Source organism: Nelusetta ayraudi, unplaced genomic scaffold (genome assembly GCF_046127955.1).
Source record: "Nelusetta ayraudi isolate G7.1 ecotype Tasmania unplaced genomic scaffold, CSIRO-AGI_Nayr_v1 ptg000116l, whole genome shotgun sequence".
NCBI classification, from domain to species: Eukaryota; Metazoa; Chordata; class Actinopteri; order Tetraodontiformes; family Monacanthidae; genus Nelusetta; species Nelusetta ayraudi.
Window position 1 is genome coordinate 47,867 of NW_027466166.1, and position 20,181 is coordinate 68,047.

General features: G+C 45.3%; 1 protein-coding gene across 1 annotated transcript; it reads right to left on the minus strand.

Annotated features, from left to right (window-relative positions):
- Nucleotides 1-1,598: 1,598 nt before the first annotated feature.
- On the minus strand, nucleotides 1,599-20,071 carry pgm5 (phosphoglucomutase 5). The gene is made up of 11 exons (XM_076049482.1): nucleotides 19,575-20,071; nucleotides 18,038-18,200; nucleotides 17,734-17,880; nucleotides 17,340-17,465; nucleotides 17,051-17,241; nucleotides 16,081-16,235; nucleotides 10,328-10,443; nucleotides 6,958-7,093; nucleotides 6,237-6,420; nucleotides 3,220-3,357; nucleotides 1,599-2,144 (listed from the first exon to the last, which is right to left on the minus strand). The coding sequence occupies exons 1-11, from the start codon at nucleotides 19,830-19,832 to the stop codon at nucleotides 2,055-2,057; spliced, it is 1,704 nt and encodes a 567-aa protein (XP_075905597.1). The 5' UTR covers nucleotides 19,833-20,071; the 3' UTR covers nucleotides 1,599-2,054.
- Between the last annotated feature and the right edge of the window lie 110 nt (nucleotides 20,072-20,181).

The window sequence follows — 20,181 nt, forward strand, 5'->3', positions numbered from 1 at the left end:
TTTTAATGTTACGTGCACTGTGTATTGAAGAGGTCTTCTTAATTGTGTATCTCCTAGTTTTACATTAGTAGTTGTTGCATGTCTCATTTCAGTCTATTTGTGTGCTTCATCCTCATAAGATCAAAGACGATAGATAGAGAGATACAGTTGATGGATAGATAGATCCTTGAAACGTCTCCTAAAAATCTTGATAATTCAATAATTTCGGACCTGTGAGGTTGAATCACATGTTGCGGTTGCCCCCCTCCCCCTTTTTTTTTGTTTTATCTCTTGTCACGGTGACATCATAACCTCGCATAAAATATTATGAGCCCTCCGCCTCAGTTGAGAGTTCAGCACAATAAAGAAACTGCTGAAGCAACAGTTGTCCTCCAGCTTTTACAGCATGTTCATTTTCATGCAGAAGGGGGGCTTCTCGCATTAACGTGGCCACAGCCTCGGCCTGTTTGACATCCTTTTTTTTTTTTTTTTAAGAAAAAAAAAATATGCCAGTGGCCAAGACACTGAATCACCTTCGCTGTGTCAGAATAATTGGTGATGAACTGGCCGCGCTCCCTGCACAGCCTCAGAAACGAGCCCTGACATTACGAGGCAGGCGGGTGGGGGCAATAACCTGTAATGTCTGACATGAATTGTCTGGCCAAGTGAATGAACACGTCCTTCCGGATATCCACTGGCATGTCATCGTCTCCTCCTGCGTGGCTAATCAGCGCTTTTTACGAGTTCCTGTTCCGCTGTGTAAAAGATCACACGTCCCCGCGTCTCGTCTCAGCAGAAAAATGGTTGGCACAGCAAGATGAGCGGCGGTAGAGCGCCGAGGCCATCTTAATCAAGAGGTGATTGTCACATTCAATCTCAAAAAGGGAACAATAAACAAATCCATGTCTTTTTCAATTCACTTTTTTGTAATTTGCCTCCTTTACAAATGTCCAATAAAAAAAAATAAAAATAAAAAAAGATTTTACTTGCATTAAAAAAAATGTTTTATCTGAAATTCCAATTCCATTTGAAGGCTACTCCAAACATCAAAAAAAAAAACTTTCCTATTATGATCAGAGGCTGAGTGGTTGGTAATTAGAGATAAGTGAAGGCACCTATGCTGGGCTCAGCCAGCTGGAGGTCGTCAGCCTGACGAGCTAGCTCGCTTGTGTGACAGCAGAGGGACAGCGGCATCAGTCGGCGCTCCTGGGGTTTTGTGTTCGGTGTGGAGTGGCATTTGTGGTGTGTGCGTGTTTTTCTCCTTTGGTTTTGAAGGTTGCCACCTTTTACCAAACTCCATTACCTCACAAAGCTTTCCCCCCTTTTTTTACTGTCAGGTCCGTTTTTGTGTGTACTTTTGGTTGATTTAGTGGGTGAATGCGGGGAGGGTCGTTTTCTACCCTTCAAATCTCAATTTTGTGTTTCAAGTGGTCACTTCTGGTTTCCCCAACCAGCAACCTTGTTTGAGTTTTGGGTCTTGGGCAGTCAGGGAGAGGTTACGCTACTTTTCCTATCATGCCATTTTACACTTTGACTATACTGTAGTGAGTAAACATGAATAATGAACAATAATAACAATATTTTTTAGCGGCTTGACAGCAAGTAAAGCCGCAGAAATCTTAGCTGGATTGCAATCTTTTTTTTTATTTTACACTGAGACAACATTTGCACAATTTCAGAATATCAGACGACACGTAAAAGCGACAGGAAAAACGTGCTCAATGCACTGCTGCACAAAAGTGGCACGGTGAACTTATCAGTTTAAAACTCAGGCCTCTAAGTTAGGATGCATTGACAGAAGCAAGCCACAAACTTTAACAGTGAAGCTGCACATTCATAATTTGTCGATGATTAAATTGCAGCTGCTGCGGGTTTATTGACTGATTACTTGTTTCACTGCGATAGTGAGTCATCATTTTGACGTAGATTTAGAGTCTTACGTGGTATTTTTTGCACGGGCATATAAAAGAGTTCCAAACTTTTGTTATGTGTGTGGGCAGGTAGATGCATGTGTGGGTGTTTATGTGTGGTTCTGTTCCTTTTTTTTTTTCTCCCCTCCGCCGCCGGCTGGCTGCTCATGTGATGATGTTGGGGCCGCGGCGCCCCGTCCTCTCGTGGATCCCCGAGATCTTGAGGGCGATGGCGATGAGAGGACCCAGCACCACCTGGAAAAGAGCGCCGTCTTATGTTGATGATCACAACTCAGCAGTAAAGCATATTGGATCATGGAGATGCAGTATGAAAATGGCTTTAATAACATTTGTCTGGTCTTGGATTGAAATCAGAGGAAAGTCATGAGATACGTTTTAGTGAGATGTTCTTTGTTGTTTGCACCGTCAAAAATGTTCTTGCCTAAAAAAAATGTAAAAAAAGTGTCTACGTTCACACGACTCACTTGACTGTGAGACTGGCTTTGCTAACATTCAGGCTACTTCTCGCTTAATGCCTTGTGTATGTTTCACCTTGTCCCTGTTTGTTTGGTTGTGCAAGGCAAGCACGTCAATGGTAGAAGACACAGGTTAACTGACATCCAAAGAGATTCCAGGGCAGATAACCCTAGTTTGTGTCACGTCCGAGGTGCCGTATTAAACACATGCAACTGTAACTGGAGCAGTCGGACAGAGCGACCAGGCTAATTGGTTCACTGGTTATCATTTCTCTGCAGGGGTCAGGAGCTTCTTAATGTGTGTCAAAAGTTATGTAAAGAGTTTGGGAACGAGGGTGTGCTACATTGCATCTCAACAGGTGAAAACCTGAAGGAAAATATCTTGAAAACTCTTGAATGGAATGCAAAAAAAAAAAAAAATAGAAACGATACAGCCCAGTTTTAGTAAATCAACAATTTCCTTTTTTTTGTTGTTGTTATTGATCGAATTGCCTGGGCCTTGCACCTCTTCAATATTCATAATTTTGTCTGAGCGTGTGTTTCTATCGATTTTTTTGAATTAGAAAACAACAACAGAAACATGATCCGATTGCTTGCGCTTGATATAAATATATATTCTCTAGCCAATGATTCTACCGCATGCTTTGGTTGTTTTGTCATTGTTTTTTTTGTTTTTTTCTCCTAAACCTTAAATGGAAGCCACTGAGTCATGAAACAAAACACATCAATCCAAATCATACACTAAACTGTAATCTACACAAACACACTCTTTTTGTTGTTGTTGTTGTTGTCTTGGATTGTTCATCACATTTGATGGCTGATTTGGATCGGGAAGCTATCGACGCTGTCTGTACCTGCGTCTCCCTGTTGTGTCTCTCCGGGTCCCTCTCAAAGCTCTCTGCGTAGATGCGGACGGTGGCACCCATTCCTCCACCGCTGCCACTCATTCGAAACACGAGGCGAGACGCGTCATTGAAGACGATCCTCAAACCCTGAAACGACACAAAAGCAACATTTTCACAGTTAGCGTTTTGTTCCGTCCCTCGTTTGCGCTGCCTCTGATGGATGAACAAAAGTGAAGCGAAACAAACGGCTTGCACGGTGCCATTATAAACAGATTTGTGAGTTAGAATTTAGTTAGTGTTAAGCGATGAATAATAATTGTCATTTTTCAATTTAGATGACTTGTCTATCGCCAGTATTATTCGTTTGATGAAAATCCGAAGTATAAGATGGGGGGGGGGGAGAACGGCAGAGTGGCACTGCAGAGAAAAGTCTGATGTGTAACGACTACATGCTTCCACTAGGTGGTACTAAATGGCTGCATAATGTGGTTCTCTTCTTTAGTTCCATACGTCAACTGTGACGTTAGGTCAGAGTTATTCCAGCACTGGTGATATTCCCAGGAGCTTCAAACAGTCCAGCTCAAATCTGATTTCAAGGATAAGCAGTCATTTCTGCATTTCTGCTCTTTGCAAACTTGCCACATTGGTAAAAACAGGATGTTGCCGCATGCAGTTCGCAATTTTTACCCTCACGGGCCGATAAGATAAGACGTTGACAAATAGATGTGTTTTGACTCTTATCTATCCTGAATTCCAAAGCGCCTCTTCCCCTACTCCACGAGAGAAACACTCATCCTGAAGGCTCGATACAAAAGCAGTACCACTAAAACATAGACGTAGACTAATAGGAATTAGTGTAGTAAACGTCATCCCCATCATGGAACAGGAAGTGTTATAAACTGCTATATGTAGGTCACTGTCCACATTTATAGACCGTGGTGTGAACACAAAGAGGCTCTGGTCCCTTCCTCCTAATCTGAGTTTGGCTCCAAAGCACTGGCCCAGCAAGTACTGGTGAGGATAGAGAGCGATAATAAGTGAAGTCCGACTGTCTGCCTATCTTTTTGCGTTAGCGTGCCGGTTCATCTCTAACAATAGGGGCAGCAGTTATCGGGAAGCTGACTAATGCCCGTTAAAAACAATGTCAGCTGCAAAGCCCTGAGGACTTGAGTGGACTGCATACCAACACAATGTCTGTCTCTGTTCTAAGCATCTATCTGGCTAGACGTTGGCAAAAAGCAGCGAGGACCTTTGTGGTAAAAACAAACAACTAAGACTACTAGTCGGTGCTTTTCCAAAGTAAACACCACCAGAGACATGTAAATGTGCATTTGTGTAGAAACCCTTTTTAAAAATTGAGCAAGAAATGTGACTAAACCCTGTGGTTTACTTTAACATTGTCCACTGTGCTCTGTTGAGCTCGCTAGGTTGTTTTGAATGCATTAATGAATGAAAATGTTATTGCCATTACACAGATGTACCTATGACTTCTGATAATAAGAATGTCAACAGTTACAGCTAAAGCTAAAATGCATTTTATTTATTCATTTAGCATCTTGAGATGTCAAATTTATGTCTTTATAGCTTCTAGGCTGAGCTTGGAGTTTAGTTTAGCCCAGGCTATGCTACTGTATACGACAGAGAGATTGAGAGGTACAGTCCATTTTTACTGAGGGTAATTAGCTAAGGCGAGTGTGATAGTTTTGTGTTACGCCATATCAATTTCAAACTGCGGGACTTAAAAGCCAGACGCATCTTTTCATACTGTTGCACTCCTTCCATACTGTTGCCCTCCCCCAAAGCTGCCAGAAGACAGAACTCGTATCCATCCATTCATCCTGCCGTAGGTACAAACAGAGCCAACGCTTCTGCTGTGAATATCCCCCTGTTCCCCAACTCTGCCATTCATTTTGGTTTGTGTTTGTCTGCGTCGACGGCGCTCCCCCTCCACTACCGCCCCTTAAACCCACCCTCCCCACCACTCTTCAAACACACTTGCAGTGGAAAGACCACAAGTGAGACGACAGCTGATATAATTCTGTCCTGGGAGGAATGTGCGCTGTAAAAACACACACCAGGGGAGACTGTGATTAAGAGGATTTGCATTTGGGGACGGTGCAACAAGGTGTGGGGCTGCTGTTGTCGTGGTAACGCAGGAGTAATTTAAAGACAAACCTCTACGGATTTTAAGGGAAAAAAGCGAGGCCCTAAGGATAATATGGTGTGTGCGTGTGTCAGTGTGTGTGTGTGTGTGTGTGTGTGTGTATATGAGAGTCTGTGTGTGTGCGTGAGTGTGTTATGCTGGGCAGTGACGGAGAACTGTTGACGCCAGGGGATGAGTTTCCCCACATTTCTGAGCAGGGCAGAGGGAGTCAGCTGGGAGGACTTGACAGACACAGGGCGCGAAGGCGCCCCCTGGGGTGGGGTGGGGGTGCGGGGGGGTTGGGTAAGCAGGCTTGACTTATATCAGCGTGTTGAGGAATTATGCTCCATACGAAAATCCGCGTACGCATGTTTATGCCTCGACGATGGAAGATGGACTGCCACGTCCAAACACAGGTCCGAAGACGAGGCAGCTCGGACGGCGTGCGGGTGGGCTGATGTAAACGCCGCATATGAGCGGATTCATGTGTGCAGACGTGGTTGACGCACGCGATTTTAGACGGACTTGCGTGTGCTGACTCCTCACAGGGTTTATTTACAGGATGAATGCCATTAATCTTAAACCACATCAGCAACAAATGCGAAACAAGACATCCATGGTACAAAGCAGTTTGTTGGTGAAGTCATTGCCCCATTGAAGATCATCTGAAATAACTCGTAGCAAGGCCTGACAGATATTCCTGTGGGTTTTCTATTCTTGTATTAAAGGTTAGTTGGTTAAATTTGGATATTTTGAAGAAGAAACCGGTATCAATACCGATACCTGATACTGGTATCGGTACTGGGTCATCCCTTAACATTTCCATTCCCACTGATTCTGCATGTACTGCTGTTCTCCACTTCCTGTCGTTACCGCAACTGACCTGGTTGCGAGTCACCGATCCATCCACCGGGTCGATGTACTCAAAGTTTTCGGCCTTGTCAACGCCGTACACGTGATCCCCGACGGCAAATTTCTGGCTGGTGAATGCCTTGTCTGTGATCACGGCCTCCAGGTCCCTCATCAAGTAAAAAGCTGCACGCGGGTCCAGGCCTTCGTAGTCAAACCTGGGGGGAAAAAAAAGAAGAAAACACATCAATGGACCAAACTATTTCCATAACAAAAAAATGAGCCAAGTTCCTGGCAAAAATAATTTTCAGGTGATTTAGTTGGGTTTTTTTTTTCTCCCCGCTGTGTAAACATGAGGTCTTGTCTTGTTTGAACTTTTAAGAGTTCTTGTCTTTGGGCTCTCCTGTATTTTTGCACGTTGTGGAAAGTGCACATTAAATTTGGGAAGTCTCTGTGGGAAGATGGAAATCTCCAGCAACCAGGAACTTTGACTCCAAGTCGAGTTTCTGAACCTCTCACGAGGGAGAGTTTAAAATAGGAATGCGTGACAAAGCGTGAGGACAACAAGTGGGTTGGGCGGGTGGAGTGGGCCAAAGGAGACATATATGGTTTTGTGGTTGGCCGAACAGCCTGAAACGTTTTGAAGGAAGCGGACCCTCGTCAGATCTTTATTGGAACATCTGCTGCATAATCAATCAGCGATGGACCCACGAAAAACTGCTGTTCAACTTCACTTCATCGTCCGGCGCGGTTACCTGCAGAAGTAGTGGCGTCCAAACTTGGCCCAGTGTTCTCTGACAATCTGCTCCACGCCCTGCTTCCTGGCCGCCATCACGGACAACCACATCAGCACCGACCACAAGCCGTCTTTCTCCCGGATGTGGTCGGAACCTGTCCGAATGGGGGACAACAGTTTATTTTATTGACATTTTTAGGTCTTTCATTTTTCATCCGGAGCGCTCAATAGATCAACAGAACACAGCATACTTAGCCCGGTGTTTACAGCCTGCATAAACAACTTTAGCTTCCTGCTTAGAGGAAAAAAAACAGAACATTCACAAAACTTTGCACTCTGCCATGTAACTTGCATATGATTCAGGTGTAGTTCATGTGAGTTTCCTCCCTATTTACAGTTGACAACCAATTTCTTTTACTTTACTTTTCAATATACCAACAGCGTGCTGCCGCTTATTTAATCGTCAGCTATGGATCTGAAAAGAGAAAAACTAAAAATTGGAGCTGCAGATTTTCTGCAGGATCCTTCTTGGACGATCGTCTTGGATTCCTCACATTTTTGTTTTGCTGTTAGAATCCCAGAGGCCTCTCAAGCAAACAATTGCGCATTTAACTCCAGTTTAGTTAACATCAAATCATGCAGAGCGTTTGAGATTGGAGGCCAGAATTATTTTCCCATAAACCCAATGCCTCCTGCTCCCCACCCTAAAACACGAACGCACACACGGAGATGAGTGAGTGGTGAAACTCCTTCGGTTCTCTCTGGAACTCTCTTACAAGGCAACTGCCAAGGAGGAACCGATATTCTTAAAAGCATGAATGCTGAAGGTGGAGATTTGAGAAGGACAACAGCTTCCACTTGAAGTTGCATATATGCAGTGGTGGAAAAAAGTTTTTGGACACCTCATGCATTTGTTATCTACTGTTTTGCGCTAAGACTCAGACTCAAGACGCACACAACATTCAGGGTACAAGAGCTACAAGGATTTAGTTTTCCAATTTTGCCTTATCCACAATTTCCACAACCAACTAATTTTCATTTGTTTGTGGACCTCCGATGCAGCCACACAAACTGTGAGTGTGTGACAATGATTTTTCACAACTGTGTCTGTCTTCACATATGTTTTATTATAGCACGCGCATACTTTTGTTGTCCCCAGCAAACACTGGAAACGAGACATGTGCTCCTCGCCCCCCCCCCCCCCCCCCCCCCCGGCTGCGTCCCTCCCTGTGAAACAGCTGTTCGGAACAGTTGTTACCGTTTAATCCGGGCCTCACTCCCCGTTTTCCTCTGTCTCATCCTCTGACACAAGAGGAGATGGAGGAGTCACCCACATCAGAGCCAACAGATCTAATTAATGACCGCCAGAGAACAACCTGACCTTGTTTCCATCTGCGCCGTTTAATATCTCCTGATTACCTCGTCGCCTCGTCCGGCTCTGCCGGTGCTGTGAAAAGACGTATCGTGACAACAAAACGAGGGAAGAAGGAAGCTGTAAATCACATATCTATGTTTTTAAAACGTTTCTGCCTCCATCTCTGGCTACACGTCAGAAGTAAATGTATTTACAAGGAAAGGAGGAGCTTGACGCAAGCGGCTGCGTTGAGGTTTTTGCGTAGATTCTCGAGTCGGTGTTTGTCCGTGTTGGAGTGTGCGAGAGTCAGCGAAGAGCTGCAGGCGTCTGCTCGGCCCGCGTGATTTACTGCTCGCTGCTCTCCGAGCTTTTGGCCTTACATGGCGAGACAACGAGGGGGCTCCCGTCGTCCTCGCTGCTCAGCGTGAGCCTCGGCGACTGCCACATCTCAGATGGTCAATACTTCTCATATTTGGACCTGACCGGCGCACTCCCACCGCTCTCATTCTTTCAGCTCTCTCCCTTTTCAACGCTCAACATATTTTCCTGTTATCCAACCTGGCGGCGCTTCGCCCTCATTTCCCAACTTTCAATCATCTGAATCGGAAAGATTGATCCCAGCAGAGAACCGAGGGCCATCAAGACGATAAGGGGGGTGGGGGGGGTGCAAATGCGATCGATTTGCGTGCAAATGAAAAACGCGGTTTGTGGTTTTTTTCCTTTTGCGAGTGTCAGTGTGCTGTGGCTGCAGGCCCGTCTGCATGTTTCTTTGGTTCAGGGAACACCCGTCTCCTTTTATAGCAGAAGAATGGAGATTATTTGCACATGCACTGCTGGGTCACAGCCCTCACATCTATTAGGCCGGAGCTGGTCATGATGCACTGCTCACAAATCTGGATCTGACACAGGTTGGTAGGGATTGGGTGGGAGAGAATGGATGCAGAAAATAGACATGGGAGATTTTATTGTTTATTCCCATTTAAAACTAAAAAAAAAAAAAAAAAAAAGTCCAACAAATGTTTACAGTCACCTTTCTCCGTCAGCATTCCCAAAAATCATCCACTGTAGCCGCCTGGCTGCAGAAAATTAGTTTACATCCTGCCGGAAAAAAAGTTGTCCTTGTGGGATCAACATGAAGACGTTCCTGGATATTGATGCTAATAAGTCATCCCTACTTCAAAACAGATGGGACTTTGATGATACCACACACACAGTATGGAGACATGCAATGTTTTCTGTTGTTTGAGTCTTTGGCTTCAGGAGACCATTCCATTGGTCAGAATCATGTGGTGGAAGGTAGGAAATGAGTGGAATATCAATATGGAGTGAACTGTTCCTTTAAAAACAATGTCCTGGACCTGTAACCATCATCTTACCCAATTTCCTCTCATTGTATGATTTGTATTTTGGTAGCGTTCAGGCCGACTGCAGCTGCCAAAAAACGTTCTCTCATCAGGAAAGTCTGTGTCTTTCTGCCACATTGGCTGTGGCACAGCGACCTAAGCGGTGCTCAATCGAGACGTTTCCCTTTTCGACCTCTTGATATCAAGTTCTCCCTGACAGAGACAGACGGATTGGAATCATCTGTGCACTTGAGACTTTTGACCCAAGTGAATTATTTTGTTGGTCCGTAAAGTGTTCAGTCTTACCAAGAGCAACAACTAGCGCCATAAATCCCAGAGATTAGACACAAGCTGTCAATGGAATGCAACTTTCCCTTCATTCAATTGTTGTATGACAGAGTTGATGTCTGTCTCTGCTGCTGAACTCACTCAGCAGCGGCAGGCCAGTGCACTTGTATAGCAACAGCCATGTTTGCTAGCAGTCTAGCAACAGTTGCTGCTCTCAGGGCGCGTGTGTGAGCGCGACTTCTCAGTCACACACCCACTCCCTTTTTCCAAGCCTGTCCAGGAATTTCAAGTCGGTCTCCGCGCACGTCGACTGATCCGAGTCGTACCCGAGTACATCTGTGTCCATTTCTCTCTCTGCCGTTTTGGAGTGTGTTTCCCGGCGCGGTGTGCGTGGTGGATCGTACCTGTCCCGAAGCTCTCCTCCCCGCAGAGGGAACAACGCCCAGAATCCATCAGGTTCCCAAAGTACCTCCAGCCTGCGGGAGTCTCGTACAGCGCCAGTTTCATGGCCTTGGCAACCCTTCAAACATATAGAGAGGAATTTAAAAATATATATAAAATAAAGCACTTTAAGCTCCTGAACTTTCAATCTCCCTTCCTTTTTTTTAACATCAAAAGCCAGCGCTGCCCAAGTCGAGATAAGCCTACCAAAAATTCTCTGACCTTTGCAATTAAGGCAAACCGAATGCTGGATGACAGGCGTAATCTTCCAGACGCTCGTCCAATAGCTTAATAAGGCAAAGGCAGCAAGAACAAAGTGAGCTAACCTCTCAAAGGGCTTTCTTTTTTTTTGTTTGTTTTAACTTGAGATTTTTGCTTGCACCGGGAGAGGAAGAAGGGGGGTGGATGCATGACTGTGTCTGTATGCATGTGTGAGTATTTGTGTACATTAGCGTCTCCTGGAGGGATTAAAGGTGCTGACGCTAGAATTTTTTTTTTTTTTTTTTGGGAGGGGGGGGGGGGTGAAATGTATTAGACTTGCTGGGAGAACATTGGGGGAAATACCATTAGCATTTCTGTGCAAATGGGCTGATTAGGAGAAAACAATACAATCCTCTGCAGACACATTTGCAGAGAATGTGTATGTAGAGCGCAAAATACTTTTATAATGCAACAATCAACAATGTGGAGCATTTGATCGTCAAAGCTGTTCTAGGCACACAGAAAAACCCTCAATGACATCTGCCAAAATGTCAAAGCCCCAAAGCGTTAAGCTCATATTCCCGCCTTTGTCTTAATCAACATTGTGCATGTCGAGTGTGTTAATTCAATTTAATGGAGTGAAGTAACCCGGCTCCACTTTCTCTCTGAGAAACCCGCCGATTGCGTCAGCTGTTTGCAGATTGTGTCTCGCTCACCGGCGCACTCGGCGCCACTGAGTCACATGACGCCACAGCAATAGACAAGCAAACTGTGCAGTGGGTGCGAGCTGTGAAGTTGTGTAGTGTTTGCACAGAGTCAGTTCCTCTCTGAGATACTGACCCACTAGGACTGATCTAATACCAGGGTCACTGCTGTGTCGAAATGAAGGGTTACTGTGCCCATCCCAAGAGATCCGTCCATCCATCCATCCATCCATCCATCCATCCATCCATGCATCCATCCATCCATCCATCCATGCATCCATCCATCCATCCATCCATCCATCCATCCATCCATCCATCCATGCATCCATCCATCCATCCATCCATCCATCCATCCATCCATGCATCCATCCATCCATCCATCCATCCATCCATCCATGCATCCATCCATCCATCCATCCATCCATGCATTCATCCATCCATCCATGCATCCATCCATCCATGCATCCATCCATGCATCCATCCATGCATCCATCCATCCATTTAAGCTTCATCTGTCAACTACACATCATCAAGTGTCACAGCTGCCCTGTTCATACCTCTTGCCAATAGAGTAAAATGTTTTTTAAACCATACAATTGAAATCTGCTAAAACTAAGGACATTGTGAGAGTTGGAGGCTATGGTGTAAAAGGTTTGGGTTATTTATTTTTAGCGTATGTACCTGTTGTTATTCTCAACTCCACTTCAGCATAATTTCCACACCTCAACAGTTGTCGTTCCAGTGAAACGGAAACGCACTTAGTCCCACACAGTGGTGGTATCCAATGAGGCTGCGGGGAGGGGAGAGGGAGAGGCGGGAGGGCTGGACTTTGTTGGTACACATTACACACCAACATATTCATCGTGCGCACAAATAAACCCTTCCAAGTCCATTGCATTTGTTTACATGAAGACAGGATAAATGACCAAATAAGAGTAACGGACTCTGTTCCCCACTGGGGCTGGAGCGGAAAGCCTGGCATTCCTGAAGGAAAACGGAGGGTCGGCCTTGATGAGCTTTTGATGTTTTAAATAGCACATCCACAGCCAACACAAGCACTGGAGTTGACCTCGGCCACGCTCCCTTGTAACGCTCTTGCAAAACATGTGGAGCGTAACACTTGTTGAAAAGCATCTCTCTTTTCTTCCAAGTGAAGTCACAGCAAAAAAAGGCTGCACTGTGATTTTACCGCAACGTGTAAAAAAACAGAGTGATCATTTTTGGTTTCTCCTCTTCTGACTGCATCACATTGACTGAGCGCTTGGAGATTGTTATCTCTGGCACTCTGGCCGATGGCCTCATGACAGTTATGTCAGTGCAGCATTACCTCTCATGCGACATTGCTTTAATACAGCATTTACTTCGTTAGCCTCGTTGACTAAGAAACAGAAGATGTCAAAGCTGCTCGTTGACTTGATCATTTATTTGCCCGTGAGCCAAAATTGCTCCACGGAGGGACCAGACTAACTGTTATTAAATAGTTACAGTTATTAAATCCAGCACAGCACGACAACAAAGGGCTTCCTCATTATTCCCCCAATGTTAAAACTCCATGTCATGCATAAATACGGATGTCAGTATTGACAGCAACAACTGTCACCACACAGACTTTTCATTTTGGCTGCAGCTGCCAAATGTGTCTCTTGGCCAACACAGAGCCGTAGAAACACACATTTCAACATGATGGAAGGTGATCAGCCAAAAATGCTTGATTGGGACCAGCTTGTTTTGCCTAATGCCTAATTGAAAAACACACAGAGACAGAGACTCGAGGAAAAACTTGGAAGACTTCACTTTAGAACATTGATTCATACTGTGTGCGTGTGTGTGTGTGTGTGTGTGTGTGTGTGTGATTCGTTCCTCCTTTCGTTGATTAATTTTGAAACTAATTACGTGTTTATTTATACGTTTAAAAGAACGTCCTTGAAAATAGAAATACTGTGAAGACATGATGCTACTCTTGAAAAACAGACTCTCTGCAGGCTGAAATACTGCCAGCTTTTGGCCTTGGCTTGACATTTTATCCAAACTTAGCGTCCGGTGCCCTCTTTCCTCACCTCCCTACTGAAGCTGAGCTCAGCTTGGACTCCAAAGCTGGGATCCGTGACGGGCAGCATGCTTAACCTGGGATTAAAGTCACAGCTCATGTTGACGCTCAGCAAAGACGGTGAAGCCAAGTTTTAAAACACTGCAGGGACTCCTAACCAAAAAGAACCAACAGCTGAGCTGAGATTATGTCTGTAAATGGTCAGAGCCGTTCCTGACACTGTTTGGTGAGATTAATATCAAAATGCGTTTTAAGTTTCAGCTCAAGGTTTATCCAAGGCTGTGTCCAGCTGGTTCACAATGTTAAATCTTGAGGAAAGGCTGCGTGCACTGTCACTGTTTCATTTGGCTCGCTCCTGCGTCTCGCTTCCTGTCAAAACATTGTTGCATCGCGTGGCAATCGGATCCGTTGACAGCAGCTAGCTTTGTCTTTGTGCCTCATCAGTGTAACAAACTAACCTAATCTTATTACTTTACAAGCAAACACAGCTCAACCCCCACGATTTGTCTGTTTTTGTTGCATTGATAGATGGAACACCACGCAGTCGTGTTTCATTTTTCTTCTCCTCACTCCAGTGAAGAACACGGAGTACAACTCTCAGAAGGTGTGCATGTAATATAGAATAAATCTCATTCATCTTGCTTGCAAAGCTTCATTTGGAAACTTTAAGAATCAATCTTAGGTCTTGCATAACTCACTCACCAGGAAGTGAGTGCTTTAACTGTAACCTCCCTTAAAAACCAATAGGAGAAAGTTGCTGCGAACAAGATCAGCATGAAAGCTGCGGTCACTTCACTCCGTGGACAACATGTTTAATCCCAACTGCTTTTTGCGAGAGTTTAGTTTGACAGCAAGCAACAGGAGTCTATGGCCGTGACATTGCACCAATGGGAAGCCTGGAGATGTTGCTCAACTGGAAGTGAAAATCTAATCATTCCTAATCATTCCATTTGAAAGTGATAGAATATTTGTCTTGTCTTTTTTTTTTCAAGGAATTTCCCCTATACAAACAGTTTCACTGGGCTCTTTCACTGATGGATGTGCAAACAAATCAGTTTTGTTCACGAAGTCTTCATCAAAGTCTCCAGCTGGCAGATCTACGAGACATTAGCCCGGCGTTAGCAGTGGCTGTGCCCTCTGCCCTCTCCCCGTTGCCCCATCCGTGCAGCGGTGAAAGGCGATGAGCCAGATGTTTCCTTTACGAAAGCTCACCTCCCTCCTGCTCTTCCTCCAAGCCTGCCCTCCCCACGACAGCTCACCATTCATCAGTTTGGAGTGCACGGCCCAGAAGACACTAATGCACACAGCTCACACCCTCGGCCCGGCTAAATGGATTCAGCACCTCCCAGTTGGTCTTCTCTGCACAATTGCAAAAAAAGACTCTGTGTGTGTCTCACCAAACGTGTGCCCTCTGTTTGTCGTTTGTTCTCCTTGGATGCAAGCGTCTACAATGCAGTGCACCCAGCGCCGCATTTATCAGGGCTTTTATAACATAGTTTGCTTGACTACGCATAAACACACAGCCAGGAGGGTTGCTCAGTCTAAACAGGCAGCTCGCTCAGACACACAGCGGCCACTCGCTCTCCTAAAAAGGCCCACACTTGGGCCGGCTCCAGGCTCCCACACTGCAACGTTCAAAGCTTCAACACTTCCTGGGGTTTGTCAAAGACGTGCAGATATGCACAAAGTGCAGGGCGAGCGGTGGGGCTGCGTTATGAACTCAAGTGGCGGTTGCGAGGCGGACAAAGTGAGCGTGTCGTGCAACTATGTCGGTAAGTGCTGGCAAAAAAGGCGGGTAAGTGTTGGAAAAGGCAACACGCCAGTGAGCATTGTGCTTTAATTTAGATTAGCGAGGAAATTTAACATCTTACATAATTTGGTTTCTGCTTTTCAGGGAGACGGCAGCATATTTTCATAGGTAGTTCAGGTGCCATCAGACAAGTGTTTAATCGTAAGGCGACTGTATTTCTTACACCACAGGCTTTCCTGGAAATTCAATTCAATGCTAATAACAACGCAGGGAAAACAGATAATCTAGGGCAAAGGTCACCTCATCTAAGGAATATTCTTATGAGTTTGCGACACAGCCTACAGCTGGCCCTTTGAATGTGACCGCTATGTTCAGAATCACAAGACACAACCCCAGGCCGAAGTGTTTCACTGCTGCTCAGCAGTGTCCAAGAGATAAGGGTGTTTCTGAAGAAAATGTGAAAAGCCTCTACAACTGAAAACTCTGCTATAAATCCCCAGTGACCGATGGTGTAATTATTTAGTAATTACACACGAGTAAGATCGCTTTCCTGCGCACATTGAAAAGTGGTGAGAAGACACTGTTGACGTATCGGTAGATTGGTGACCAACTTATCTTTGACAAAACTGCGTTGAAAGACTTTCCTGGCTAATTTTAGCTGAGCTTTGCTGGCTCATTGTATTAGGTGACAGACTTCCCTACGGAACCACTGGGTGGGCGGGGCAGCGGCAGGATCCCTCCCACGGGGAACAATCTTAATGGGGAGGACTTCAGTCGTGGACACATCCCATCACTCAGCACCTTTCACTGGGCTCCACTCTTACGTAACACACAATATTTATAGACGGCAAAGTAAATGTGTACACGGGAGTTGTGCATACGTGATCTCACTCTCTTATTCATAGTGGATGAGTCTCCGTGTGAGGGTGTCGGCTGTCTGCAGCACCTCAAAATAATAGCATTCCACGCGGTGTTTGCGCCAGTTTTAGAGAAACGTGTTCATGTGTGTCGTACCTGTCAAGGGCAGTGCTTGTGGCCATGCTCCTGCCAAAGCCCCTGACTCCCTGCTGCCTGAAGTATGGGATGGCAGAGAGGTTGGCAGCCATGATGGCCACGGAGTCGGACGGGTTCACAAAGAAGCCGTTTTCTCCGAGGATCATGTAGCGGTCCTGAAAAAACGTCAACATCTCCGTCAATTCATTCAAAGGAAATAGTTTGTTTTTTATGTGAAGAGCAATCAAGCCGTTCCTGGCAGATCGCCACTGTTAGCTAGAGCTGATTGTATTTGTATTTGTTGTTCTTATGTTAAGGAACACATCAAAGAACTACTTTGGAATAATCACTTGCCCCGGAAAGTCTGCATTGTCTTGGAAGTTCCTACTTTCATAAGCACAATTAGGAGAGCTTGCAATTTACTATTTAAATTATGAATTGCACTGTTGATCAGTTTTCCTTCAGATAAGCTTGAACAACAGATGGAACATTTCCCAAATCCTGTGGCTTTGTCTCACCTGTGTACCCTACGATGCAGTTTTAGTACAGCATCTTCCTATTGGAGGTGGCAAGGTGTGTGTGAGTTGATACTGTACGCGGTCAGTGTGGTGATATGATATTCCATTGCCAGTTTTTTTTATTGCGATATTTAGGTTTCGTGCAATTCCAGGTGTATTGGAAACGCAGCTACTGTTAGCGGAAAGATTGACTTTTTGGATGTAGGGAAAGAAAACAATTCCAAATAATTTTGAAACATTCATAGGTTGTGATGGATAAAGTGACTGGAATCCGTGTTTCTCAACTGAAAGTGTCATTAGGTGTCATAGTATCGTATGCATCTTGCCTATTGTCTGTTTAATGCCAAATGACAGTCAAGCACAGGGCAGATTTTTAAACCTCACACACATGAAAGCGGCCTGTCACAGTGTAACGCCCACCCTTACACAATCCAATGTTAAACGTAAACATCCAGGTGCAGCCCATGTCTCACCCCATCTGCATCAAATGCAGCTCCAAAGCCAAAGTCACCTCCTTTCATAGCGTCCACCAGAGAGGAAGCATAAGTCAGGTTGGGCTCAGGGGGTCGACCGCCGAAGTCCTCCAGGGGGACACAGTTGACGGCAGAGTTTGCTGGGGCTCCCAGTTCTTCACATAGGATCCTACGTACGTAGGGGCCCATTACTGTGAAACAACAAGAGCAGAGGACGGCATCAATGGTCTGAGCTCCAACATAGACGACAGCTCACAAGCTCCGTCAGGCGAATGATGAATTGTCTCACCTCCGCCCATGGCATCTATGTGTATCTTCAGCTGATCTGGTCCTGTGAGAAGACTCTTGATGGCACTGAAATCAAAGATGCTTCGCAGCAGCTGCAGATACACTTCAACTGAGTCGACAATCTCAACTGGAAACACATGAAGGGCACCGTTAGTCCTGAATGGATTCTTAACAAACCTGAAAAGATAGGTTGTAACAAGTCATTCCTTATCTCCGAGTTAACGCTTGGCCAACGGCTTTAACAGCTTTATCAGGAGAATTACAGCGGCAATAAAGACAGATATAAAAACTGTTTCTGCCTTATTAATAATGGCTGTATTCCTCTACATGAGTCATTCACAGTAGCATATTACAGTATATTACCTAAAATGGCTCATATTAACAGCCTATTGTACCTCTGAAGGGCTTGAACTTGTTCTCCAGGTCAAACTCTTGTCTCCCCGGCCTGGACAGGTCGATGCGGAGATCAGGACAAATGGCATATTCCTCAAGTGTTCGGCTCACCTGGTGGATCCTCTCCATGACTGTGTCTGGAGAAGGTCCTGGGCAGCACCATCATAACAGCGTTTAGCTCATCCAGTAAAGGTTATTTTTTTTAATCTGTTCCTACGATTTAAAATGTTCTCAAAAACAGACATGTAATGGTGAAACCCCCCCCCCCAAAAAAAATAAAACAAGTGCAAGTATCTCAAATCCCACCTCCATTTGCCACATTGAACTTGATCCCAAAGTCTCCGCCGGGGCCTCCGGAGTTGTGACTCGCTGTGAGAATGATTCCACCGATGGCCTTGATCTTTCTGATGATGCAGGATACAGCAGGCGTGGACAGGAGGCCGTTGTGGCCGATAACCAGCCGACCAATCTGAACGGCACATAGATGTATGAGGATTGATGTTTGCGAGGTATCAAAGCAGGATTACAGTTTCTGACAGCCTTCCATTAGGGTGGGATTTGAAGGCCTACTGTGTGAGTCTACCTAAGGTCAGGAGCCCATCAATCAAAAATGACCACGAAAGTAACGCTCGTCCAAAGCCTTCCAGCATTGTACGGGTGAATAATACATGACCGGCTTTAAAAATGAAAATGATCTGCCCCGAGGGGATGCCTAAATAACTAAGCTGCACCCGCTATTTATAAATTGTACTCTACTTTTAAAGTGGTAATACCCCTGGCAATCCACAGTTCCCCAACTTATCGGTCAATCTAAATAAAAGTGTCCTCACCGCTGAGGAATTCATTCTCCTGACGTCTGTGTGACCTCCTGACGTACTCTGTGTTCTCTGCGCATAAGGAAGGGAAGACGAGCAAAGCGGAGAAAAGTCCCTCGGAAGAGGACCCACTCAGGCCAGGAAGGTCAATTAAGTTGATATAAGGGGTTTTAAAATGTCTTCCAACCAACTTTATTTTCCTGTCTTACTTGTATTCATACAGTTACTTGTGGAAAAAACGTGTGCATTGAATGAGTTGTTTCCAAGGGTTTGCACAACCCAAACAGGGAATCCCCAAAGCATTGGGTTTGGCCGGGGAGAGGTGGAACATCGGCAGTGTGTGTCGTGGCACAAGCAGGCAGGGGAATAGAGCAGGATGGATGCAAATGCTGATAAGGATGACACCATGAGATATTTGGCTTGGCCAGCATAAAAATAAAAAAAATGAGCTTCAGATTTTTTCCTTTGGAATGCGTCCAAACCAAGCAATCTCAGAGCGAGCGTTTTAAAAATGAGCGTCTTTTTCCATTTATATCGATTAACACGTAAGGAGTTCATGCATGTTTTGGAAGACTCTTTGTGAAAATATATAAAGCTGTACAGTTCATACACAATGTGACACACAGGATTGTAATCATGGATCATAGGATCATTACATGAATATGGGAATTAAAAAAAACTCCCATATTGCTATTGTACCACCTATATCAGTCTCCTAAAGTGTGTCCAGTTGGGTTGTTTAAAGTCAAATTCCCAATTCTTTGATTTAAATCCTCAATAGATGTGCTTGTCATAATTAAAATAAGCAAAAGTTGGAAAAGAAGGGCAAAATATTATTTTTACTGCCTAAATTATTAGTCATGCTGTGTAGACCCTTGTGGGACCCCTTGGCGGAACCTTGGGTGACCCCAAACCACGAGCTCCATCAAAGACATGGCCCACGTTAAGATCCTGGTCAATGTAATATTCATGTTAGTGTTAATAATACGTGGTGGTGCATGACATCAGCCTCCTCCACTCGTTCTTACCCCATTGGCAGCTGCCATCTGCACTATCACCTCGGTGGCAGTTCTGCTGAAGTAGCGGCCGTCGCTGCCCACCACCATGGTGCAGCCCTGCCGGTCTCTCAGGTCGATAGAGGACAGCAGGCTCTGGATGTAGTTCTGAAGGTAGTTCCTCCTGCCCTCGAACACCGCCGTTTTCCTCCGCAGCCCACTGGTGCCGGGCCGCTGGTCCTCAAAGGGGGCGGTTTGGACCGTCACCACCGGGATGGGGTTAGTCTCCATCCTCCTCGCTGGGACCCAAAGTCGGGACAAAGTTGGTCAAACAAGGCTGTTGTTGGTCTGAAAAGTTAGACTAGTATCCGTTTGAGATTTCGTTTGAAAGACTGTCGACCTGAAAAAGTGGCAGAGGATGAAGTCGAGGATGAAGTCAGGAACCGAGTTTGAGGAAAAGACAAAATGTGAACTCAGAGCTGAGAGAGCTGCTCCATCCCTCAGCAGCTCCTCTACTGCTGCGGGACAACTCCCTCCCCTCCTAATAAGCCTCAACAACTGCTAAGCAGAAAAAAAAAAAAGAAAAACAGGGAGGGTCAGAGTAAGGCCCACAATCAGCTGAGCCTCTGGACCAAAATAG

Excerpts from the sequence above, each read along its gene's own strand:
- pgm5 (XM_076049482.1), bottom strand. The coding sequence starts at position 19,832 with ATGGAGACTAACCCCATCCCGGTGGTGACGGTCCAAACCGCCCCCTTT. Across the intron at positions 3,358-6,236 it reads GATCGGTGACTCGCAACCAG|GGTTTGAGGATCGTCTTCAA; the intron begins GTCAGTTGCGGT and ends GTGTCGTTTCAG. Across the intron at positions 2,145-3,219 it reads GACACAACAGGGAGACGCAG|GTGGTGCTGGGTCCTCTCAT; the intron begins GTACAGACAGCG and ends GCTCTTTTCCAG.